The sequence below is a fragment of the Zonotrichia leucophrys genome, chromosome 4A, assembly GCF_028769735.1.
Source record: "Zonotrichia leucophrys gambelii isolate GWCS_2022_RI chromosome 4A, RI_Zleu_2.0, whole genome shotgun sequence".
Taxonomy (NCBI): Eukaryota; Metazoa; Chordata; class Aves; order Passeriformes; family Passerellidae; genus Zonotrichia; species Zonotrichia leucophrys.
The window spans coordinates 18,079,952-18,102,470 of NC_088174.1; the positions used below are offsets into that span (position 1 = coordinate 18,079,952).

The window sequence follows — 22,519 nt, forward strand, 5'->3', positions numbered from 1 at the left end:
TTTAGTGGTTGATTTCAAGGTTAACTCTCCAATGTGAATTTAAAAGCTACAAGGATTCTGTGGTCAGTATAGATTCCCACCCCAGATGAATTAAGCTTTAAAAACTTCCACTATAATTCTAGGATTACATGATTAGTAGTTCCTTTGGTACCCAGTATAAAATGGATAAAATTGAAAATAAAATCAAGATAATGGCTGCTATAAAGCCAGCTCTGTTGGTGCCATATGTATTTGAACACGCTGGTGAACTCAGTGTTACAGCTGATGGGAGTCCTCACTTGGAAAGAATACAAAACTGATTTTCCTCTGGGAACAGCTCCCTTATTTACCAGATTTTTATTTCCTATGTGCTGTTTTTCAGGCCATCGTGACTCAATTTCCTTCTGCTCTTTAATCTCATGTAGCCACAACATTTTTTTTTTAATAGCAAGAAAATAGAAAAATAAATGGTTCTTTAGAAAGTACTTAGTGGAACTTTTGGGCAAGCTGCTTTCCAGGAAAAGATAATAAAAATTGCTTTGAAAAACAAAGTAATTTGATTTTCTTGGTTGCACTGGGGCAAAGGGGTTTTGGGATTTGTCTGCTTTTCCCTAAGGGCACTGAGGTTTGAGCTGGGCCAGAGGAGCCAAAGAATGGGAGAGAGCCTTGGGTTGCAAAGGAGATTGAGTGGAGAGCAAGAGCTTGGCCAGTTGTTCTTTGGGATCAAAACCAGCGTGACAAATGGGCCTCATGGCTTCTGCATTTCAATATTTCAATATTTCAATATTTCAATATTTCAATATTTCAATATTTCAATATTTCAATATTTCAATATTTCAATATTTCCAGTTCAGGTGAATTCCCCAGCTGTCTCTGCAGGGCTCTGTCACTTTTATCCAGCTCTGGGGCTCCTGTGTCAGGTGGGGCTGCTGCCCCCCACCATGCTGCTGCCATTTCCTGCTCACAGGGTGCATCAATCGGGGGCTGTTTAATCCAAATTAGCAGCACAGAGCTGTTCATTAGAATGGCTTCTCACACAGCAAGCAGGAGTTCTTTACAGTCCCCTCTTTTTTGTGTAATTAGTGTGCTGTACTGAGTCCTTTCCTTCCTTTTGATTATCAGCAGCTTTTATTATTCAGACCTACCTTTGCTATTAACACAGCTCTGGGCTCCAGAAATCAGAGTAACTTCAATATAAGAAAAAATATTTCATTTTTTTCCCCCATGTCTATTCTTTAAATCATTCCTGTAACAGAAATGTGCCTTAATAAGATCATTCATTTAACCAAGTACATGCATTAAGAAGATGAAATCTCTTTGAACTCTAGTTAGTTTTTAATCTTTGAATTAGATTTAAAAGAATATTAGAAATAATAATATTAGAAATATTGGAAATTTTACCATAAATTTAAATAGAAATGGAATAATTTGAACTAATGGTAGAATTAAGTGGTGACATTTCAATGTTAAATATGATGATCTGGTATATTACAGTAGATATTTTCCATTTATTTTTATGAAGGGAAGGATTTTTTTACGAGCTGTAATTCAGAAAAATATGAATCTACTTAATGGAACCGTTCTCTTTCAGATTATTTATACTGCCATTGTTTTTTCCTCTTCTGATACCCTTTCTGGAGTCACTTTATAAACTCTTTTTTTGCCCTTAGTTTCAGCCCAGACTCTGAAGAGCAACCTGGATTCCATGAACCAGCAGATCCAGCGCCTGGAGAAGGACATTGAGAACTTCCCCAAGAGCCAGGACGAGCACGACAAGTTTGTGGAGAAGATGAGCATATCCTTTGGCACGGGTGATCTGAGCGTTCCCATCCTCTGCTCGGGCATTTGCAGCGCTCCAAAATAGGTTTAAAGTCTCTTTTCATGCATTTCTTCCAGAGCAGAGAAAAAGCAGCAGTGGGTGTGGTGAATGTAAGCAAGCAGAGAACTGAAAGCATCAAAAATCAGATTTTCCAGGGGTGCCCAGACAGCTTTCCTGAAGGAAGTGGTTACACTGAGCAGCCATAAACTCAGTATGGAGATGGTTTTTTCTGTCTGAAAAGCATTATTTATTCAATTTTAGAAAAACACCTGCAGTAAAGTTGATGTATTTATTATTTTAGCTCCAGATGTGGTGTTTTTTGAAGGGCAGAGTATCAATTTTTCTAATGGTTTGAAGTTCTATTTTTAACGTTTTAGAGGAATATTTATGTTTGTTTTCACTCTGAAGTGTTATGTCCCTTAATTTCTGTAGAGAATAGAGACTATGGATTCTTTAAGTAAAATCTGGGGGGAACTGTAATATGATGTCTGTCTAGCTTGTTTTTGTATATCCACCTTTCATTTTGTTCAAAACTTTAAAGTAACAAGTCTGCTGAAGATACAAGAAGCTCACAAAAATGCAGGAAAGACTGAGAAAGAAACCCTTAAAAAAAATTCCCAGGTTTTTATTGTGCACAAATCCCAGCTCTGTGTGGAAATATTGGAGCGTTTGGGGTGTGGTGCCAAGTCCAGGGCATTTTGTGCATTTCCAGAAGCTCAGATATTCCTGTGAGGTCTCTCCTTTCCTGCTGCAGCAGAACTGGTGGGTTTGGGGTTTTCAGAGGAGAGAAAAAGGAGAACATTGATGTTTAGATCCATTCACAGCTGCTCAGCACGTTTGGTAGGTGGCTGCAATGAAGATTTCTCCTCTCTTTGCTCAAAGTCAGTTTTTTGCAGGATTTACCATCTGAATGGAGTCAGTGACAGAAATTTCAGAAGCAGATATTTAACATCTCCTGGATGGATTTATTTTAAGTTTCTGACAAGGCTGCTGGAAAGCAGCTTAAGGGAGACAACTCCTGACTAAGTGGGAAATTGTTTCTGATTCCTTCCATCTTCCCCTGCCCCTTGTCCTGTGTGCTGCTGGTAATCACTTTTATCAGTTCTGCTATTAAACAAAGCTCATTATTATTTCCTGAGCTTCATTCACATCAGAAAATCTTTCAATATTGCCCTGTAATTGTTCTGTGCCTTGTCACCCCATCAGAGGCTGAATTCTGTCACATTGGCCCCACTTTGGTTCATAAACCAAACTAATTTATGAAATGCACCTTTCCCACTGGTTTTTTCCTGTTAAATTTGACAGCTCTGCTTTCCAGGTTACAGAACTGATTGCTCAGTTGTATTTTTGTTTTGCTGCCTGTGTGTTTGCTTAGAGCCATGATTAGCATCACTCCGAGATGGTTTGGTGAGGAAAAAGAGCCAAGAAGATAATATTGAACATTGTTCTCTCTGCAGCTTATCACCTGCATTTCTCGGAGAAGAAAAGGTTTGTTTTGTCTTTACATTTCTGCATTGTCTGACTATGCAGAAGTGTAAAAAAAACAAAGTACTGATGTTTCTTTGTGTTGGCTGAAATGGGAGGAGCCTCTGAAATATTTGCAAGTGAATTGCCCCAGGGTCCTGGGCAGGCTGGCTGGGTGATTGCAGGTGGATTCCTCCCGGTTGATTCCTCGCTGTTTTATCAGCACTGGGAGCTGAGATAAGGCTGGAGCCAGGGGCTGCCTCCCCCTGGGCATTGGTGTTTCCAGAATGAGCAGATGACCTGATAAGTTCTGTGCTTTTATTTCAAAAGTCATCTCCCCTTGGATCAAGGGATCCACTTTGTTTCTGCTTATCTCTGAATATGATTAAGGCTTTCTACACTCCCGTGTTTTTTATTAGATTGGAGAATCATTTTGGAGGGTGTAAAAGTGACACCCGAGTCTGCAGTGTGTGTTTGTTTGATTTCCTCAGCTGCCTGGAGGTTTGTGGGTGATGGCACATCCTGAGATGGCAAAGTTACAGGATTTCAGGCTGAACATCTCTCTGAGTGTTTGGGAAAATCTGAGATGTCTCAGTGGAGTTTTGGGATGCAGCAATTAGAATATTCAAGGCAGAGTTTCTCATTCCTGTCATAAACAAAGTTATTTACCAGGAGTTGTGGAGGAGACTTTCTTCAGAGGATGTGCGAGGGATAGATCATGCTTGGTGTATTAAATTCATGTAGGAGGCCAATGACAAGAAAAATACCATTCATAATATGAATGTGTAATAATTAAATTAATAGTCAAAATACAGAATCAAATTCTGTCAAACAATTTAAGTCATTTCAGTTTTTCTAACTTTTTTTAACAAATAAGCTTTTGATGCTGTGAGTGACAAGAAGATGAATAGAAATTCTACCTGCATTTTCATTTTGGGTTTTTTTCCTTGCCCAGTTTCTAAGCAAGATAATTTTTCTCTTCACTTAATCAGATTTTTATTTAGCACATACAGTTATTCATCTCAGTGCAGTGTGGCTGAAGAAAATAAAGGGATTCAAATAGTCCTTCTGTGAATTTCTTGCTATGTTAAATAACTCAGGTGTGATTCCTGAAACAACTTTTCCATGATCTGATCCGTGACTGGAATTGTGTTTTACCTGAAGATCCATTTGTAAATAATTCAGCTTTAAATGGGAGAGGTTCCTTTTATAATTATCCCTGCTGCATGCAGCACTGGGGAGTCTGATTCAACAGTTTAGAAAAGTAATTACAGACTGTGCCCAGCCTGCCTTTCACTCCTGGTTTTATTTCAGTGTTTGTGCCTCTGATTGGAGATTTTTCCAAAGCACAGAATTCTGAATTTTGTATTTGTGTGCTGTAAGTGTATACAGAGATTTCAGTGATGTTAAAACACGGGTGTCTGGTTGGGGATTGAGAAAAGTATTCACATTCATGGAGTTTAAATGGAAATGTTATTAACTAAGATTAAAAACAACTGAATTGAAAAGCAATTTCAGAGGGAACAAATGGAAAGTTGCACTGAGTTAACATTAATATTGATTTAGAACTATAAATACATGAATAATAAATATCACTTCTTTCTCCCTCCCAACATACACACAAACTAAAGTTTGTTCCTCTAGAAATATAAATTAATTCCTCTAGAAATATATTATATATTATATATATAGCTCCTGCTATAGACAGGAGCTGTGAATGTTGTCCCAAGGGCACATATTTGGTCACTGGTTCATGGTTTTTGCTATCCTGCTCCCTGCACAGGGATAACTTGGGCTGTGTGTGTTTTATAAAATACCTGGCATGAATTTATTCCTTTTATCCCTCCAGAGTGTCCTGCATGAGCCTCAAATGGAGACCTTGTGTGGCTTTTCTGCTTTCCAGCTGATCATTTACCCTAATCAGGGACATTAATGCGCCTCAAGTTATTGAAATCTTTTGCCTCCCAGAGCAATCAGTGCTGCCACGTGGCTTTTCTGACTGATTGCATACATGTGAGGAATTCAAAGCTTTTTTTTTTTTTTTTTAAAGAGTTGCGAAATTAAGGGAATGATGAATGAAAGAGCAAAAATTACTGCAGATAAAAAAAATTCAAAGCGCTGTGCATTCATCTTATCATTAAATGGAACAGCAGCAATTTGTGAACTAATTTTAATTTCCAGTAAGGAACACCATTCATTAGGAGAGAATCCTTTTTATGGAATAAAAGAGCTGCCTTGCTGGCAGGCATGGATCCTCTCCTGATGTGCATTTGTGCTCCCAGGGCTGTCTGACAGCCCCTGCAGCCCCACAGTGAAACTCGAGGGCTTCGTTTCCTCTCTGGGTGCTCTTCAGTTGTGCAGAAATGATCTGGGGACAAGTCTGGGGCCTTTGATGCACTGGGGATGTTCAGATTAAAACCAGCTGATAATTCCCCTGTGGGAGCTGTTGTTGTTGGCATTTAAGTATGAGGAATTATTTCTTAAAAAATAAACTTGGGATTAATTTAACTTTCTATTAGCTTCATATAGAAAACAACTATTTTCTTCTAAATTAAAATACTAAGTGGAAGAAAAAGGCTTTGCAGTGCCTGTTGAAGGCACAGCACAGGAAAGTAATGATTTATTTACTGTTGAATCTTCACTTTTCTGAGTTTTATGTTTAAATGGAAAACGTTTTAAGCAATAATTGCAAGCCTTATAATGCTGTACATCTGCTTGGCGATTAATTTTAGTACATAAATTGTTCAAGTTTCAAGGAAGTTTTTGAAGTAGAGCCGGTATTTATTTAAGTGCCAACAATACCATTTTTTGTTTGTTTTTACCCTGCTACAGACTCGTTTTAATTTGAATTTATTGGTAATAAGTTAATCAAATGTTCTTCAGAATACCCACCGTGCATCACCTATTCTGTATGGTTTTATGCAAATTGGTTAACATGAGCAAGGGAGAAATTATCACATGGGTGGTGTATGTTAAATTTTGCATCTGGGATGCTCTTTTCTAAGTTTGTGTAGCTCTAAGACAGCAAAATGTGTGATTTGAGTATTAGATGTGAGATCCCAGTGATTTGCTTGGCTGTTTGACAGCCCCAGTCTGCGTGGCCCAGATTTGCATTATTCTGTGTTGCCCCAAATGCAAGTAAAGCATCCCTAAAATGCACTTTGGAGAAGGGAATTGACAGTGTCTCATCTTCTGAGAGGTTACATGTAAAAACCTTTTATCTCCGAGCACTCGCCTGGTATTTAAATGGGGCTGCCAAAGCAGCCAAGGCGCCCCTGATGGAGCTGCTGGTTGGGAAATGATCCAGGGCCTTCATCAGAAAATCCCCTGCTGAAAGCACACTGATAGCAGATAGCAAGAATTAGTTTGTACAAATAATCTGCTTTTCTTTTTCCAAACTAGAGGCTTTTTTGGGAAATTCAGGGCATTGGTGAATAAGCTGAGTTTTCCTTCTCTGTTTTTTTTTTTTTTTTTTTTCCATTGCTAATTGTTTAAGCTCGTGGCATCTCAGCAGTTTGAATCCTATTGGAGAACTGACCCAGCCAAGTTAAAAATCAGATTACAAGCAATTTGGGCTATATTTAGTTACTTATATTCAATTGGCATTATTAAGATTTAGGGGAAAAAAAACCCACCAATATTTGATGTTGTAGAGCTCAAATGTACTTTAGTTGTTTACTCTGTGGGGAGTGTGTCTCCCCAGCACACAAAATGATCTGTGTGTGCAGAGCTGCCTTTTTACAGGTAAAAGTTTAAAAATAAGATAATTAGTGTGTCAGAAATATGGCCAGGACCTCTTGCAGTTAGAGGGAACAACATCAGATCACATTCTGAAATGTCAGCCCTGAGCAGCCCAGCAACACTCACACAAACAATCCCAGGAGCTGAAATTTGTTTATTGGTTTATTTATTTGGAGAGCCTGTTGTTCACTGACAGTTCTGATAGAACTGTTGTCATTCAATTTGATTTCCCCTGAGAAATGTCCTCTGTGGCATTTATTAATCCTTTCCTTTACCTGATTTTTCACCCTGGAATAAAAAAAAAATAAAATAATGCCCCCACTAAAAGAGCTTTGAAATATTTGCATGTCTGGTGTCACATTTGGTGTGACTGGGTGTTTGTCATGGAAATCGATGGATATAATTGAGTTAAGGGGAGGTTAAATGTTCTGATTCTGCTGCAGGTAAATATTCCAGGCCTGCAGCTCATTGCCCCTTGTGTTTGCTGGGATGTGCAGCAGGTGAGTCTTTGGACAGAGTTATATATATGTATAAATACAGTGCTGAAAAAAGGCAAATTACTTTGCTGTTCTAATAGAATGGTTCTCCTTTTCTGGTCATGGCTGAAACCAATTGTGTTTGGTTTGTTATTTAATTCACTAAATGGCAATGTTGCTAATTATTGTCCCAAATAATCATCTTTCTAAATTAGTGGGAGAAAAAAATCAATCAATTTGTCATGATCCCATTACAAACCCAATTCCAGAATTGCTGTGCAGGTTTTTACACTGGCCATTGAAAGGGAAATGCTTTTCCTTCATTCCCCCCTGTGCTTTGAGCATGCATGGTTACTAAGCTGTAACCCTGGTAGAATTAGATATTTCCCAATTAAAGATGAGTTTAACCTTGTGGAAAAACAACTTTAATCTCCTTCTGCTTGGTCAAGCCCAGTTTCCCTGCTGAGAGGCAGGAGAGCGTGAACGTTTCTGTGCTGGGAGGTGGATGAGGAATTCGGGTTTTTAGCATTTTTCTGCCCTCTGCTTTGTTTATCCTGAGTGAATTCTGAGGGGGATGTGGGAAATGCTGGTGGAAAGGCCTGGCAGCCCGTCTCCAGAAAAATCTGGAACTTTTAAAAGCCAGGCTGGGATCCTGGTGGGGTGTGAGGAGTGGCAGGTTTGCCTTGAACCAGGGCACCACAGCATCATCTCCAACCTTTGCTTTGCAGCCTCTTTTTCTCAGCTTTCCCGAGCCATGGTGAGGTTCTGGGGTGGATGAGGTGATTCTGTGTGTGTGTGTGAGGGTTTAATCACTCCAAGTATGAAATTTTCCATGAGGTGTACTGGAATTCTGTATTTGCCCCTGTGGTGCACTAAGCATCCAAAGAATTGTTATCCTGTTTTTATTGCAAACCATCAAGTAGCAGCCGTGCTGTTGAGGTGTTTCATGTGAATTGTTTAATTTGATGTAGTCTGCATGTTGCTCGGTAAAATGGAATTTGAAAAAACTTTAAATTGGTCAGGTCTCATCTGGCAAGATTCCAGATGTTTATTTTTATCATAATATGAGGTTTTTTACAGTACTCTGCTTGGTACCTGGCTTTGTTCCCTTTATTATATCTATGTATTTTAATATCTTTATGCTCATTGTTGGGAAAAGAATTCTACCCAGGCCTGCATAATTGATCATGAGATATTCCATTCTTTTATGAACAAAACATGGTGTAAGCCAAGAGGGAGCCATTAGCAAGTCAGTGTTTCAGTGCTTGACCAGTAATGTGAAAATTGTTGATTTGCTTTGAGACAAGCTCAGCTCAGACTCCAGGCTGCCTTAAGGGTGCGAGCACAGCAAGAGGAGAGGTAACAAAATGTTCAGCAAGATAAGGGAGCACTCAGGGTCTTCAGGGGCTGGTGGGAAATCCATTTTTATCTGCCTGCTTCGGAGAGAGGCTATTACAAAATTTAATATATCAGCTGAATTACCAGATTTAAAAAATCAGTAAATAATCCCCATGCAAAAAAGCAAAATATGGAGGGGTTGTGGATCAGGAATCATGACCTAATAGTGTGGGGAAAAACTTTGGAGAAGGTTTTTCTCCACTCTAATGGAGAAAAAACAGTAATGGGCTTGTGCATCTAGGAGGATGTGGTTTATGGCAGGATAAATTGTGCACTGCCTGCTCTGTTTCATGAGGTAAAAATCCAGAAAGTCAGCACAGCAGGAACTGCAATATTAACATGTTCATCATAAAGTAAAATTAATTAATTTCAATATTTGCTGAGGGGAGTGTTTTTTATTTTGTGGTGCAGGATGGCATTGTGTGAGCGTTGATGCCATGGTTTGGTGTTGGTGCAGGTGCAGACACTGAGGAACTCAGGGCACTCTGAAATTGTGGGGCTGGGAGGGTGATGGAACCTCACAGAAATACCTGTGGGCAGGAAAAGTAAAATCAGTACACAGAGCCAAAAAATACGGCAGAGAAGTGTTGGTAATTCATCTTCATGAAAAATCCAATGGTTTTTATAGGAATATTGAATCTGGGAGCTAACCTGAAACCCTGTGTCTGTGTGCCCTCAGTCATGCCTGGTAACAGCTTTGGTGAACTTCCCCAGATGGAGAATTTACCCAGCTCAGCTGCATTTCAGGGTCTGTGGGGACTCATTTTTGTTACCTTACTGTTCCTCTTTAGAGGGGTTTTCTCTCCTTGTTTCCCCCTTGTACAGAAAGAATTAAATCTCTTGTCTTCCCAGACTCAACAGAGCTTTTTAAAGAGCTTTCCACCCCCTTTCCTATCACACAATATTTCTTTTCTTTATTTTTTTTCCCTCTTTGATCCATCTTAAAGCAAAGTGAAAATGCTCACCGTGTTCCAGGTGATAACTATAGGATTATTTAGGTATAATCTTTGCTTGGATTGAATTTGAAAAGCACCTAATAATGTGTCATGTTTTACTGCACAATGTTCATTTCTCTTACAACTATTTGATGTCAGGGAAAAAAAAAAAAAAAGACAAATCCCTTCGGAAAATGATCCTTTCTATTTTTACTGGTCTGGACTAAGGCAGAGTTTTCATAAAGTTAATAGTTTAAAAAGACAAGAACTTTGGAGCATTATAAATGAAAATTGTGTTATGCAAAGCACAATATCAATTTTCTTTGACAGTTTATTTCTACCTTCAGGTTTTCATTGCTTTTTACAAAGGAAATCCCTAATATGAGCAGACACAGGATTACATTGACTCTTTCATATTGGGTGCAGCAAGAATTGTGTGAACAGAAGTGCACAGATGTCTGTGCACTCCATGGCAGTGGGAATGAGGAGAAAATTGACAAATGCCACAAAGGGGAGGCAGAATGATGTGCAAGAGGTGGAGCTGTGGGACAGTCAAGAACTTGCAGTTGCTTATTTTTCTAATTTTTATTTCCTGGAAAACATACTTTCTGTAAATTGTATAGAATGGACTTTTGTGTGTTTATTTGCTGACTTCAGATCAGAGATCCCTGTTGGGTTTTTGGTTGAATCCCCACTGTAATGGAGCTGTTCTGTTCTGTTCTGCACCCTGAGACAGCCCCCAAATTGTGCTGCAGAGCTGAGGGGGACCCAGAGAGCACTGGGGACAGGGGAGGAGGAGAGGAAAAGAAGGAACATTATACAGGGGAAAAAATCCTGTAAAAATTCCACAGAATGAAATTCCATGAGCAGAGCTCCACTTCTGTGCATGGACCAGAGATTTAATGGCTCCTCGACTGTGAATCATTGCCTGGGGGAAACTGGGCTTTCATCCTTAAATTTATATTAAACCAAGTTGTCCAGATCACTGAAAGATATTTTTGTAAAGGACTCTGCTTTATTAGAGTGATAATCCATTAGAAATCCATTCTCTAATTATTGTATGCTTATTTTAAAATCAGAAATTGAAGGGGAAGTGCACTCTGTAAATGCCTGGAGCTGCAGCTTTTAGATACCAAAATCAAAGTGTCCTGAGATTCTGCTTTAGCAAATCTCTTGGTGTTGATGGAGCTGCTTTTTCCCTCTGCAGTTCTGTTTTCCAAACAGAAACATTTTCTTGTAAAAGCTGAAGTGTTCTGGAGGGGAAGGATGTGGCTGAGCAGCAAGAGCTGCCTGTGAGCAAAGGAAATCTGGATTTCAGGTCCCCATTCCTGTGAGTCTGCTCTGGGTTTCCCTGTGGCCAGAACAATTCTTAAAGGGATTTTTCAAGTGCCTGTTGGGATTTTGAGGGATCCCTTCACTGTCCTGACTTTTCCTTGGGTTAACCCCAGTCACAGGGGCCAAGGCTGTTTGTGGTGAGTTTCTAGCAAATCATTGCCCAGTAAGTTATTTTTAATAATTGCCCAAAAATGTGGGACCATGTCTGGAGAGGAAAGATGATTGAAGGGATATACCCCACCTCACTCAAATCACATTTCATGTGTGGTTTTATGTAGGCACCTGCAAAATAAATTCATTTTAGCGTAGTCTTTAACTTTCATTTTCTCCTATTCTTGAGTTTGTGAACATTTCATTGCAACAGTTGTTTGTGCTAAACAAATCTCAATTTGCCTTTTTTTTTTTTTTCCCTCAGGTGACATAAAAATCCTTTTCCTCATTGGTTTGGAACATCTGGGCTCTTGAAACATTATACAATCAGCAGTTTTTCAGGTTTCTCAAAGCAAGAAATTGAGGATTTCTGCCATGGCAGCCTTAAAATTTCTCTTTTCCTTCCCCAACCTTTACCAAAAACTTTCTGTGGCTGAAGCAACCATCAGATCTGATTGAAGCTTGTGAGAAGCAGCTGCAGTGACAGCTCAGACATTAATTAAAGGCAGCTGGAGTGAGGGAAAGCTGCCTGATCAAAGAGGGAACGTGGCTGCAGCTTCCCTGAAAGATTCAGGGCACCCCAAACTGGAATTATTGTTTAAGGCACCTGATTGTGGGATCCAGAGCTAATAGAATATTTCTAGCCGTGGCCACCAGGCTTTTGCTGAAATACCTAAAAAGTGATTTTTAACATTGTTAGAGCGTGTCAACACTTTTGTGATTTGAAGCAGTCACAACTAATTTGAATATAATATGCAAAACAAATTTTACAACAGCATTTCATTTGTACAAGCTGCATTTGTGTTGTTCCCTTCTTGTTTTTATTCATCTAAAGAGATTTTTATCTAATTGTTCTCCAGGGAAGGGATGCTACAAATCCATTACTCTGGCAACATTTTCTGTCTGATACATGCTTGACTATCCTGTTCTGTGTTCCTTCTAATTAATGCAGGAATATTTTATTTTGCCACCACAAAATAAAAAAGATATTTGAGTTTGGAGAAAAGCTACAAATAGCGCTCTTCATGCTGTTTGAAATTAGTTAAAAATCAGGATATCACAACTGAGAATTAAGAACTAGGTGGTTTTTGGTGTCAGGCAGTGTGAAAGCAAATCCAAAGTTGTGGTGATGAAATCAGTGGAGATAAAGAGTTGCTTTTGCCGGGGTGAAAGGTTTGGTTTGTTCCAGTGGTTGTAGAGCTTTTAAAAGCTCTAAAATTGGAATATGCAATTTGGGGATTGTTTCTCTGTTATAATAATGGGAAAAAAATTCTGAGTACAGCAATTTATCTTTTTCAGAAGTGGTTCAGGTTAATTTAGATTAATGTCTTGCTCCAATTTTAGTGCTTTTTTTTTTTTTTAAATATAGAAAAGGTCTTGCCTTCTCTCTAGCCTGTGGCTTTAGAAATTTTGTCTTTTGTGTTCTCTTTGGAGAGCCAAGTGCTCTTATTTATTTAGAGTTTTCTTTTTGTAACCACAGGAAATTCCTAATTTACCACCTATATCTTGGAGCCAACTTTCCCAGTATAAAACAGTTCAAGTTTTAAGTTCTGTGGGGCTTTGCTCCTTGGACTGAATATTTTCAAAGTAGGCCCTTGTTTATCAGTTTTTGCCCAGAGACTTCCTCTGGGTTTAGAGAATTGAGCAGTGATCTTTGTGTCCTCATCAACAGAAGTACAAATAAAAAAGTAATATTGAAATGATGTTGACTGAAGCTTTCTCCTGTGCATAGCAATGCGGTGGAATCAATGGAAATTCTTTTCATTACAGAGAAGTTTGAATGCAGCAAAGTTAGGGACTGAATTGATTGCTTAGAGCTGGGAGGAAGTAAACACTGACAGATTTTTTTTGTGTTTACCAAGATGAAAATTTTATGGTCATTTAGGCACAAGTCAGAAATTTCTTTTTAATTAATGTGAATTAATTGTTATTCTGAGATTTTGGGAGAAGGAGCAGGTTGAGTCAGGGTTGTTCTTGGATGGTTGTGACCTTTCTGTGCTTCATTCCCACAAACACAAAACCCACTGAAATCCTGGCTTTTTCCAATGAATGCAGTTGTTAGATAATTCTGATAGTTAATGATAATTTCAGGTACTAATGGAGCAAAGGGGAGGCAGAGCCCTCCTTGCTGAGAATCCCCTGCTTCTCTGTGCTTTGCTTTGGGTTTTTCCTGAGCTGTTCTGTCAGACACTGAATGATGAGGTAATTTGCTTTGTAATGAGAAAGAAATTCTCACACTGAGCTTTTTATGGAATTTTATTGGGGAATCTTTCAGCTTTTCAGTTAGCACGTGATTCTGTGTACACACACAAAGTTGGGCTCCTGCTATGGCTCTTGGCTTCTGATTTGGGTAGAGTGTATTGCAATGAAGATTTCTGCAGTTTTTTTGTTTTGTTTTGTTTTTGCAAAGGCTTCCAACAGGAGGAAAAGATTAGGGATATAATTGTGATTCATAATTGTCTGTGTATGCTGCAGAAGTCTTGGCTGCTGTGCAGTCACAGAGATGCATTATGGATGGAGTGAGTGATGAAATTGTTAGCATGTGTTTACATCCTGATAGCAGGTGGAAATAGAGCTATCAGTGGGAATGACTTAGTGCTATTAAAGCTGAATTTCTGTCTTCAGTTAGCAAGTTCTGTTTGCTTTGCCACAGTTCAATTCAAAGAATGCTCTATTATGAATGAGCTGGGAGATGAGAAACCGAGAGCTCTTGTGCATCCTTCATTAAAGATGACACCATTGGCTCGAACTTTCTCCTCTAACAAATTAAACCAGATATTTAGCCTGGTGGTTCCTCAGGCCAGAATCCTGCTCTGCAATGGCAATCTGTGATTTTTGGTTTGGTTTGGAGTGTGAAACCAAGTTTGGAGTTTTTAAATGAGCACTTGGCAAATCTTCAGTCTCTCTTCAGGAAATCTGTTGGAATGAGGGATTGCTGTTACACAAAGCTGACACACCTCAGACTCCTCACTGAATTTTTTAATTAAATAATGTTGGCACATCTGGCTCTATTATGAATGAGCTGGGAGATTAGAAACTGAGAGCTCTTGTGCATCCTTCATTAAAGATGACACCATTGGCTCAAACTTTCTCCTCTAACAAATTAAACCAGATATTTAGGCCTGGTGGTTCCTCAGGCCAGAATCCTGCTCTGCAGTGGCATGCAAGAAAATGTGGGAAAACCAAGCTTCTGAATAAAGTACTTTGTGCTACTTGAACGAGCACCTTTAAACTTGCTAGTGAAAAAATCTGATTTTTGGTTTGGTTTGGGGTGGTGACAGTGAAACCAACTTCGGAGTTTTTAAATGAGCACTTGGCAAAGCTTCAATCTCTCTTCAGGAAATCTGTTGGAATGAAGGATTGCTGTTACACAAAGCTAACACACCTCACATTTTCCTCACTGAATTTTTTCATTAAATTTGTTGGCACACCTGGCTGTGCTCCCCTGGATCACTCCATTGCCTGAATCTACATTTCCAGGGGATGTTTTCCACTATTAATGTGTTAAAGTAGGAAGGTTGGATGAAGCACACAGAGTGGCATAACTTTGTTAATATTGCATGTTCTATGGCTGGGAACTATTGTCTTTGCAGCTCTGCCTTTTCTTCAAAATGAAGCCCAGCTGAAATCCTCAATTCTCCCTTGGCTCCCCCTGTTCATCTGCCTTGCTGCCACCCCTTTGTCTTGCAGCCCATCTGTTAAAGATATTTCTTACTTGCAGTTCGGTGCTTAATAGATAAAACATAATAATGTTGAAATTACAGTGTCTATTTCTGGAGTGGTGCTTTAAAATATCTCCTTTCAGCAGCACTGCTGGGGTTTTTTAGTGCTCACTGTTGTTATTTGTTACGTGACTGCAGCACCAGTGAGAGCTGGGAGCTCTGCCTCCAACAATAGGCTGCAAATCTGGAATTGTCCAAGTATTTTTCTCTTTTTTTGGCTTTTCAGTCAGTTTTGGGTTTTTATCACATAATGTAAGATTGTTTTTAAAGGATCCACTGAATTAATCTGTACATTTATATGTATTTCTTTTTTGGTGAGCTGCTCACGACAGCAATCTGCTGACTCAAAGGCAATTCCTGTTTTTCTGAAATTTTTACTCTGTGCTCAATAATTTAGTAATGTGCCATTATTACCTATTTAATGTATTCTTGCCATTAAACTTTCATTTCCTTTTGTGCAGTTAAATGTCACTGAAGACTGAACTGCACCAGGTTTATCTTGAGATGAGCAGCTCAACAGGCCAAGCTTGAAATTCTAATCAAGCGGCTTAAACTTGTTTTCAATAAATGGAGAGTTAGGTGTTGCCACTGCTGTGGCACTGTTTGGGCAGATAATGATTCAAAATCTTGATTTTATAAATTAATATCCATCACGGAGTGAGTTTCTGTTTCTAAATGAACTTTAGGAGCTACCAGCTTTGCTCTTAGGCCACTGAGGCTTTGGTTGAAAGGATTGCTTGGAAAAATTGATATTTGTAAAGTTTTCAATCATACTTTTGAGAAAAAAATTTTAAGTGTTTATTTATTTATTTATGACTCTCTCTTAGTTAAAATGTTTTTAATATATACATATGAAAATAGATATAATAATATATAAACATAGATTTATGTATATATAAAATATATAATTTAATCTTTATGTATATATTATATCTTATCTCTTATATATTATATATTATATATTATATGCTATATATTATATGCTATATATTATATCATACATTATATATTGTATTATATATTATAGTTATAATATATAAATATAGTTTGATATAATATATATTTATATATATTTTATATATAAGTATATAAAAATATATATTTATATATTTATTTTATATATAAACAAAAATATGTAGAATATAGTATATAATATATCACATATCACATATTATATAGTGTATATTTTATATTATATATAATTGTATATTATATATTATAGTAGTTATAATATATGAAATATAGTTTGATATAATATATATTTATATGCTTTGTATATAGATATATATAAATATATATTATATGTACTTTATATACATTTATATACTTATTTTATATATAAACATAAAAATATATAGTATATAATATATATTGTATATTATATATTATAATAGTTATAATACAAATATAGTTTGATATAATATATATGTTTTGTATATAAATATATATAAATATATATTATATGTACTTTATATATAGTTATAAATATATATAAAGTATATAAAATATATATAAAACATAGTCATATATAATCTAGTTTAAATATATATATTATAATTTATATATCTATTCTAGAGGTGTTATAAATATATACATATTTATCTAGGGGTTTTTTCACGTAGGGAGAAAAAAGCACCACGTTTTTCTGTTTAAAAGCATTATGTCAAACTTTTAATGATGGCTGCTGGGATGAAAGTCAATCTCAGTCTCATTTCCAGGCTTCCACCCTTCCTAAGGAAAGCAAAACAAGCCTTGTGTTGTTCCGTGGTGTTTTTCTCAGTAATAATTTCTCCAAGCTGTTTGTCGCTTTGCTGGGATGGGTGGGTGGATATTTCATTTTTGTAAGTTGGGTGAAATTACAGAGTTTGTGCCTCAGAAAGTGACCCTGATGGAGGCAGCTGGAGGCAGCACTGTGTGCCTGGGCAGGGAGGAACCCACAGGGCAGAGTTCTGTGATAAAGGCAGAGAAAATGAGATGTCATTCTGTGTGACTTTGTCGTTGGTACTTATGCACATTTATATATAAAATATGTGTGTCGGGTGGGGGACAGTGCTTCACTGGAGCAGTGAGACCACAGATTCCCGCAGCAAACTGAATTTCACTGGGTGTTTTTATACAATTCTTTTTATAAAATTGTTCATCTCTTCAAATTAAAAGGCCTACAGCATTTAAAAATGTTACAGAGCAAGTTGTATTCTCTGTCAGTGGCAAATCTTCACTTGGAAAGGGATTATTTGATGGAAGTGTTGGCATGAACTTGCAGACATTAATAATATTAATTCATAAATTGCTAATATTAATAATATTATTAATAATATTTATAAAAATGTCATATTTGTAAGCACATTTTGCAGGCGTAACCTTTGTACTGAGAGCTCTTTCCTTGTGTACTCTTTCCTTTATTTACGGGGTTTTTATTTTTATTCCTTTATTTGTGCTGCAATTGAGGCATTTTCCTTAACAAAACCTCACAGCTTTGCTGAGAGTGCCCGAGAACAATATGAAAAACTGTCCAACATGCACAACAACATGACAAAACTGTATGAAAATCTGGGAGAGTACTTCACCTTTGATCCCAAAGCAATAAGCATAGAAGAATTCTTTGGTGATCTGAGCAACTTCAGAACGCTCTTCTTGGTGAGTAATACCTGCAAAATGTTATGCAACATTTTTCTTATAGATTTTTCCCCCAGTTTTAACTCTTTCCTTGTCTCTCTATTTTTTCTGTTATGCTTAATTTTGTGTTTTGTTCCATGGCAGGAAATTGGGGGAACATTTCCAGAATTATTTAGATTTTGGTCATGACATATTGTCCTCCAGTGTCTAAATTTACACCTCAACTGTGGATAAGGTTGAGCCAAATTTAATTCAACTTTGGTATTTTAGCAATGTTCAGGTTTAATGGACCAGGGCAAACATTAAAAGTTCACAGTGAAGGATTTTTGTTTTTCTGTAAGGGGCAAAAAAATTACAAAAAAAGAATTAAGATTTTCTGCGATATTTTGATGCTTGCAAGAAGTTTCCCCAGAGGAGGAATATGCTGAAATTCCTTTCATCTGTGGGATTTATTTTCAAAAAGTAATAAGTATTGATAAGAATTGAGGAGCAATCAGATAAGAGTGGGGTAGAGAACATCTCCAACCATTCCCTGGAGCAGCACTGTGTTAAATTTGTCCTGTTCCCATTCCTGACACCTCCCTGCTCCCTCCAAGGGCTCCATCAGCTTCTTGTGGAGTTTTGGTGATTGGCTGAAGTGTGATTCCAGATATTTTATAACCATTGATGGCTCATTTTATCCTGTTTGCCATTCTTTGGTGTTCTTGCTGGAACAAGAACTGTTTGTTGAATAATTCTCCTTTCCTGTGCCTTGAGCCAGCTCGGTTTGGAGGCTCCAAAGTCCTCCAGGTGGCTGCAGTACCACAGGAATTAAATAAACATTTCCACAGGATTCCCCTTTGCCATGGAACATGAGTCAAATTCAAGGCTGGAGAATAAATAGAAAGGTGGATTCTCCTGGAGCCAGCTGCAAATTGAATTGAAAGTAGCAAAAAGGGTGGTTTGGTGTGGGCTTTATTTTTTTTCCTCTATTTGTTGTGGGTTTTCTTTTTTTCCCTCTCTGCAGTTAAAGATCTACTGGATGATAATATTTCTTTAATATTTAGAACTCTTCTGAAGAAGATATATTTTTTTACGTTTTTAGTCCTTTATTCCATTAGAAGAAAACACAAATTTCCATTGTCCTTGAGGGCAACCTGATACAACATCAGGCCCAAAAGGATCAGGCTCTTATCAAATAATGATTAATCCTGCCTGGAGCAAGATGCCAGTTTGTTCTTTTCCATTTTTTGTCTTTAACTTGCTGTCTCACACTCTGCATCAAGTGACCTGTAATGTTTTCAGGCTGTCACTTTCTCAGTGTTTGTTTGTGTTGGTGGCAGAGGACTTGAAAACCTCCCCCAAATGTGTCACTCCTGCATTTGTAAATGAACATAAACTTCCTTTCCTGTGCTGTGGAAGCTGTATGAAATATGCACCTCAGCACTACATGGGAAAATTCCCTTTTTTCTTAAAATTTTTTCCTTTTTCCTTAAAATTTCCTTTTTTTCTTTTTAATTTAAAAACCCACTTAAATGTTTTAGATTTTGTTTGCTCTGTGAGCTTCCTTTAATGCAGATGGTCTTAAAGGTGAATTTTGAGTCTAAAAAAACCAAGTTGTTTTTGCAGCAGGAAAAGGGATTTTTGGGTCCAGTTGCATGATAAGCAGACAGGCTGGTTTGTTTGGAGTGATATTTTTTATCTGCTAGACACTTTTATCAGTGGGGACTGCTTCCCTCGCATTTGTGTAAATGCAGCTTTTTGAATAAGGAATTAAATCTTAAAGTCCATTATAAATGCGCTTTGAGGACAAGGGTTTATTCCAGTTCCAGGCAGTGTTTAAGCAGATGTGAGTAACTCATCAGGTGGCAGGATGAGAGATGGGTTTGGTGAAACAGCAGTGAAATAAATTGTCCTTTTGTATCAGCACTGCTATTGATTGATGGCTGCTGTGTGCCCTCAGGGCAGCATCCACAAAGTGAAAATCTCCCCAAAATGAGCAGGCACATTCAATGATCAGCAAACTGAACACTTTTTATTGGTGCCCACCTCTCTGGGCTCCAGGATTTTGTGAGATTGATGCCCTGCCCCAGACAGGACAGGAACATCAGTTATATTTCCTTCATACCGAGCAGCTTTTCCCAAGTGCGTTCAGCATCCTGAGTACAAATGGACCTGCAAGACCCTTCCTTCTCCCCAATATTTGTTTATTACTTGCTACAAAGGAGCTTTCAGGCTCTGTGACTCAGGAGTGGTTTTTGTGGTGGCTTTTTTGAAGTGTCCCTGGAATGCAGCAGGTCATTTGCTGCAGTAATACAACTCAATGAATCCACAATACATAAATAAATACATAATAAACATCTGATTTACCATGAAATACAGTGCATAGGCAGGCTAAATTCCCAGCTTTCAAACTCATAAATTGTGTTTGTAATTCAGGAGTGGTTTAAAAGAAAGGCTCTATTTATTCATTGTTTTCTCTGGTTATTTGTCTGGGAATACACTTCATCCCTTCTGCCTAAAAAGTAACAGTTCTTTAATGCAGCCTGAAAGATAACAGTTTCCAGCTAGCAGGAAGCTGGGAAAAAATAAAGAATAATGAGCAAGAAGTATTTTCTTCAGCGAAATTTCCCAAGAGGTGGTACCAAAAGTGAAACACTGTCCTTATTAACAGGCAATATACAGCAAACCCTGCCTCCCCCTGCCCAAACCCAAACCACAAACCTTTTGTGAGCTCCCAGTTCTCATCTGAGTGTTCACAATGGGTTTTAATCATTATCCTGAACAAATCAGGAATTAGGGGTGGGCTAGGAAAGGATGCAGGTGCTGGAATTCACACAGGAGCAGTAACTCAGTTTATTTACCAGGGATTAGTAAGTGCTTTGTTCATGGCGTAAAACACAAGGATGGCATTTCTCTTGGAAGCTCCCCAAAAAGTGCAAAAATAAATAATAATAAAAGAAATTAAACTGAGTTCAAGTACACTGTGTTGGCAAGGGTAGAAATAAGTGCCCAGCTCGAGTTGGGATTTTGTTCTGACCTTGTTTCTCTCTTGAGGTGGCTCTTTGTGGCACCACTGGATGCCACATTTCAGGGTAGAGATGCCATTGATTAGGGAATATTTTCAAAAGTTATAGTGGAGAACATGGTCCAGAGGAAACCATGAAGTTAAATTTCCTCATCTTGAAAGGAACAGGATTTAAAAGGTTTCTTTAGTTTTTTTTTTTCTGTTTTATATTCAGTGCCGGTAGCAGTGAGTCCAACTGAGAAATGTCATTATTTCCAGGCATTATCTTTGAAAGTTTGTAATATTTAAATGAGGATTTTGAATCCTCATTCCACTCTGAAGGCAGAGCCTGGTTTGGGATTTGGGCTGAGGCAGAGCTGAAGCTGTTGAGGATCTCTTGTGAGGCTTTGTCTTCATTACCTGGCTGTGCCCAGGCCAGCAGAGACCCTGCACAGGTGATGTGTGCAGGTTCCAGCTGCCAACATCTGCACTCAAACCTTCCTAAAACTCTTGTGTTAGAACGAACCTGACTTCTCCAACACCTCCAAGTTTTCTCTCACATGTATCACCTTCTTTCCCATACATCCCCTTAGCCTCATCATTCTGTTTGTTCCTATATCCCATTAAGATAATTTGATAATTGGAATCCGTGTTTGTCTTAATTGTGATTCCACATTGATCAGTGCATTATTGCAGCTTCATTTAGTGTGATGCTGCTGGAGTCAATTACAGCTCATTCCCTTGCCCGGGTTCAGATCTGCTTGCCTGGCACGTGTGGGAGAGCCCAGGCTGTGGGGCTGCTGATGCTGTCAGAACACAGTGCAAGGTTATTGAAGTTGGAGGGGAGACGACCCACCTTGCGTTGGTCAGCATCGACTCCCATTTATTAATCAATCAATCACCTTTTATAACAGTGTTAATCAAGTTCATGCATATTGCAAAATCTGAGCTCACAATAGGTCAGAGATAACACACCAACTCCTCCTTATGTTTCCAATACCAAGATTTGGGTTCTCAAAATTATTCTTGCTTTCCCAAAACAGCCAAAGATAGAACATCCACTTGTTATGAGAAAGCTGCCTGAGAACTCTGATGTGCAAGGCTCTCAAGGCCTTCATGTTTGCCACTTTTACCTGTAGTTAAAAATAACCTGAGAACCTCTGCTGTTCACAGAAACAGGCTGTGAGAATCTGCTCCTCACAGCTGCCTTCTAGGCCATCCCTGAAAAAATCTCCAACACAAGGTGTGAGGAGCCTCCAGGAAGGAGCTGCAGCTGTGGGTTCGTGTCCCTGCAGTGTTGTTTTTCCCACATTTATTATTTCTTTGCAGTGTAATGCCATAATGCCACCCACCCTCTGCAGTGCCTCCTTCCACCAACCATGTCTTGCAGGCAGTCTGCAAAGTCTTTCCAAGCCAGGCGTTTTTATTTTGTTATTTAATTACATTTTGTCCTTATATACTACACCGGGTGTAATTCTCACAGTCTCTTTTAAAATCTGTCAAAGTTTTCTACCCACAAACTTTGAAACCTTTCAGCATGTCACATTCAAGGTCCTGCTATTAAAAAGAGTAATTCAGTTTTTTTACTTGATTCAGGCTCTTGTATGAACAGTTCTTACAGACTTACCTTAGAAAGAATTTTTGTTAAAAAGTCTGAAGGATTGTGCTCACATGATGATGTGCCAGAACACTGATTTTTGTCTTCCTTGATCCAGAAAGATTGCTTTTGGAACAAAACAACAATTGGTCTGCCCCGGGCCGTGGTTTCTCTTTTAGGGTTGTACCCAAACACACAACATTTGTTTTCCTGGGTGTGTTTTCTGTAAAAACAGTGATTCAGCTTTGTTTTTGTGTGTGTACTTCAGCTCTGGGTCCCTATCAGGAACAACCTGAATGAG

General features: G+C 38.2%; 1 protein-coding gene across 3 annotated transcripts in view; it reads left to right on the forward strand.

Moving 5' to 3' along the window:
* The window catches only part of DIAPH2 (diaphanous related formin 2), a 169,668-nt gene that overhangs the window by 81,871 nt on the left and 65,278 nt on the right, over positions 1-22,519 (forward strand). For all 3 annotated transcript variants that reach the window (XM_064712729.1, XM_064712728.1, XM_064712730.1), the window contains exons 24-25: positions 1,650-1,773; positions 17,491-17,656. In XM_064712729.1, the coding sequence (XP_064568799.1) occupies positions 1,650-1,773; positions 17,491-17,656 (290 nt within the window). The remainder of the gene's footprint in view (positions 1-1,649; positions 1,774-17,490; positions 17,657-22,519) is intronic.